Source organism: Mizuhopecten yessoensis, unplaced genomic scaffold, assembly GCF_002113885.1.
Source record: "Mizuhopecten yessoensis strain PY_sf001 unplaced genomic scaffold, ASM211388v2 scaffold6727, whole genome shotgun sequence".
Classification (NCBI taxonomy): Eukaryota; Metazoa; Mollusca; class Bivalvia; order Pectinida; family Pectinidae; genus Mizuhopecten; species Mizuhopecten yessoensis.
This window is the reverse complement of record NW_018406694.1, coordinates 332,464-336,144: the sequence shown is the minus strand read 5'-3', so window position 1 is coordinate 336,144 and position 3,681 is coordinate 332,464. Positions and strand designations below refer to the sequence as shown.

General features: G+C 37.7%; 1 protein-coding gene across 1 annotated transcript in view; it reads left to right on the top strand.

The window, feature by feature from the left end:
• The first annotated feature begins 1,396 nt into the window (after positions 1-1,396).
• LOC110452579 (sulfotransferase 1C2-like) overlaps positions 1,397-3,681 on the top strand; it is a 28,154-nt gene continuing 25,869 nt past the window's right edge. Inside the window, exon 1 of the mRNA XM_021501193.1 lies at positions 1,397-1,879. Within this exon, the coding sequence (XP_021356868.1) occupies positions 1,708-1,879 (172 nt within the window). The 5' untranslated portion in view covers positions 1,397-1,707. The remainder of the gene's footprint in view (positions 1,880-3,681) is intronic.

Genomic DNA, 3,681 nt, shown 5'->3' with positions numbered 1-3,681 from the left:
AATACAATTTTTTAACAATTTAGGTTGAAGACAGAACGAAGATATATCTCTATTTACGTAAAAATTACATAGGAGGACGATTCTGATACGACAGGAACGTAAATTAGATACGCATATAGCACAGCGGCTACACAGAATATAAACTCCATATATTACTTGAAGTAAAACAAAAGATGACTTAAGAGCAAATTTAATTGTTTGACTTTTTCGAGTCATATATTTGTAATAAAATCTACTGTAATGTTCTGAAATCTGTTAAAATGGTAGTTTTTACTCCTGCTTAACGCTCAGCAATTTAGGAGTGGGACGACTGGTTCGCCCGTTGTCAGTATAATGTGATCGGTAGGGGTGTCCTGCTGGGTGTCTTCGGCAGTATGTTTCAGTGAGGTAGCAATACATGTATGAAGTTGGCATCAGTTCCGCGCTGTCACAAGGAGACAATCACGAACATATCGCAGCCTCCCAAAACACACACGTATACACTACACGCATGCAACTTGCACACAGGGGAGGCCGTCCTTAAATGACCATAGCTGTTGATAGGACGTTAAACAATACCAAAGCAATCTATATATAAAAAATGTTCCATAGACAAAGACTTTCTACTCAGTTATTTCAGAACCAGTCTTTGTCGGATGACTCAAACTTCCGTTGTAATCTTTTCACTTTCAAACTGATATTAATTCAGAAGGGACATAAAGAATACTATCGCTACTTCAGTCCACTGCCATCGGCTTCTTGTTGACCGCGAGAGTCCGACGCGGGTTCGGGAATGGTTTCATAAGTAGTTACTGTCGTTTCTGTAACTGTTTCAACTCCGCGATTAGGCTTTGTTGATTAAAAGAAAATGTAAGGTTAAGCAAATCTTTTGCGTCTTTTTTCAATATTTTTTTTCAGCACGGATCTCATACAAAGTGCTGGCTCACTGAAATGCCATCTAGAAGGCACATACCATAGTATTCTACGCGATCACATCATTAATGTGTAAACACCGGCAGTGGGTTACTACATGTATAATAACCCACTTCCAAGATAATTGATGCCGAATTGGGTAAACAAAAATATGCAACTCAGGTTCGTTCATATCATGTATGCGCTTGCTTTGACATCGTGATAATAACAAATTTTGAACCACCGAGTTTATGTGAACATGTAGATGTACGAATTAGTAAGCTATTGAAATTTTCTGTAAGCGTGTTTGAAAGCGATTGTGTATACCTGTAATGTACACAGAACGAGTTCTGATGTAGAAACATTCGTGATTAGGTGAGCCTTGTATCTTGTAAAAATACTTCGTACACAAACACGTTTTTTTATTTATTTTTAATCGCTTTTTTGCGTCGTTATACTTTGGAATTTTGCCTAAACAAACGCTGTGTCCGTGTACTGAGTTAAACCCAAGCTTTGAAAAGGAAGTGATAAAGACTGGTTAACTGATTGGTGTAATGTGATCTCCGGCACACATATAGACGTTCTATACTAGCTTCTCCAAAATGAGTCATTACGATATCATCTTTTTGACGAATAACAATGTTGCATTGAGGATTTACGTTATAACATACACATCTAAATATATGTATTCAGGTCGGATATCAGGTATAGCATTCTATTAACTGTCAAGGTCAATCACAGGCACACTTTCATGTGTGTAAGGTTATAGGGAGTAACAGAACAGGAAACTTTATATAGTGTATCATACTTAACAACATGGAGGTCGTTAATACTACAGACAAGGAAGGAAACAAGATAAAATACAAGAAATACAAAGGAAGATCATTCCACATGCAAACTGTCGGTAATGTTGAAGATCAGCTCCGAATGGTGGAAACATTCAAAGTCCGATCTGACGATGTGTTTATTTGCACCTTCCCTAAGTCAGGTAAGTAATACCAGAACTAGGCCAATGACGGAGAGGCTGTCTGGTACACATCTACAGTGAATGAAAAAGATGTCTGAAGAAATATGACTTTCGGAAAGGTTCGGTCGTATTAATTCTTTTTTCGTGAATATCTATATTTTACATTGTTGTTTGGTCCTAAATGACTCAAATTGTCGATGGGTCGTTAAACAGTACAATTACAATAACATAAAGTCATTCAGTTTTATTTGAGACCCATTTTCACTTCATTTACTGGCACAGCCGAATGTAATGGTCTCGGAATGTATTAGTTTCTTTATACATTTCAACTGAAAGTATAGAGTCGAATATAATACACTCCACGCATGCATCTTGTACACAGGGAAGGCCGTCCTTAAATAACCACAGCTGTTGATAGGACGTTAAAAAATACTAAACCAAACCAAACCAAACACGTAATTGAGATCTAAGTTACCCTTTTCTTATTCTATCAGTGCAAGGTTACGTAACATCCCGGTAAGGTTACACTAAAGACATGGAGATATAAAGTAATGCCGAGAATGTAATTTGCAAATGATTTTAGCTAGGCCTACAAGCCGAAACATCTGTGTGTGTAATTTAGCTTTCATGAACATGTATGTGACACGCTCTCGACCATAGTAGTTAGATATAGGCCGTCCCCCCGACCGTAACTTCAACCGGGGTTTGGCCCCTGGGTGTGCAAGACGACATATCCCTGTGCGGAACTCCCTTTCCCTCATACCATCCGATATTTACAATGATACCCTTAAAATAAAACTTCTAAATCAATCTACATGAAAAATATTCACAGCAAGCGCGTTTTCATCGCGAGGACTTGTTCACAGAGCAGGGGTGATAATAATGTTCCGCGCAGCATATTTGACGTTGTCAGTATTATGTGACAGGGCGGATGGCTGCGCTTGAAATGATATTGCATTGAGATACACTTAAATGTTGACATCAGATTCGCGTTATCACAAGAAGGCAATACACCAATATACCTTGCCTCCTGTACACATAAACGCAAGTACATATACAAAACACAGAGAGGCACATCCTTAAATAACCTTAGATGTGTATAGTATCTTAAATAAAATACAACAAAAACAAACCAAACCCTGCAGGGCGCGACGTTACATTAGTCACTGAAACAGTACAAAGGTATATACAAAGTTCAATAATTTAATGGTCTTATTCTTTATATTGGCGATTTGAGAGTTTAGATATAACATTTATTATGAAATAATTATGAAATAATTTTGTATACGTCCAGCAAAAGTATTTTGTTATCACGAGGGCGGGAGCGAACAGTAATAGTTTCAACAAATTAATACCAATTTTCAGAGAAAGGTCGAACCAGTGTCTGTTTCATATCTAGAATAATTTTAGAAAGATTAACTTCAATTTCGATATAAGGGTAAAGCCTGTAATCGCACAACGCACCAAACCAGCGTGCCCACTTGTACATTGTCTGTGCCTGTGTGTATTTTTGTACAATTTGTTAATCACTTTTACGGAATGAGAAAATCTGGAAGATTTTAAATAAGATCCATGTTTGTAAGTATTTTTCTTTTTGCATTACAAAATGTAAATTTTCAACTGTCAAGAATAGGGCCTGACGCTCGGGTTACAGAACAGGTAAATAACATTTGGATACGAAATTTTGCGGTTTGTGTGGCCTATGCCGGACTAAAGTTGTTCGGTGTAATATTGTGCGACTGTTATGTAAATAGTGTTCTGAGATCTCACCTTGGAAAGTTACATAAGTGTTCCAGGTAACGAGACACCCCCCCCCCCCCCCC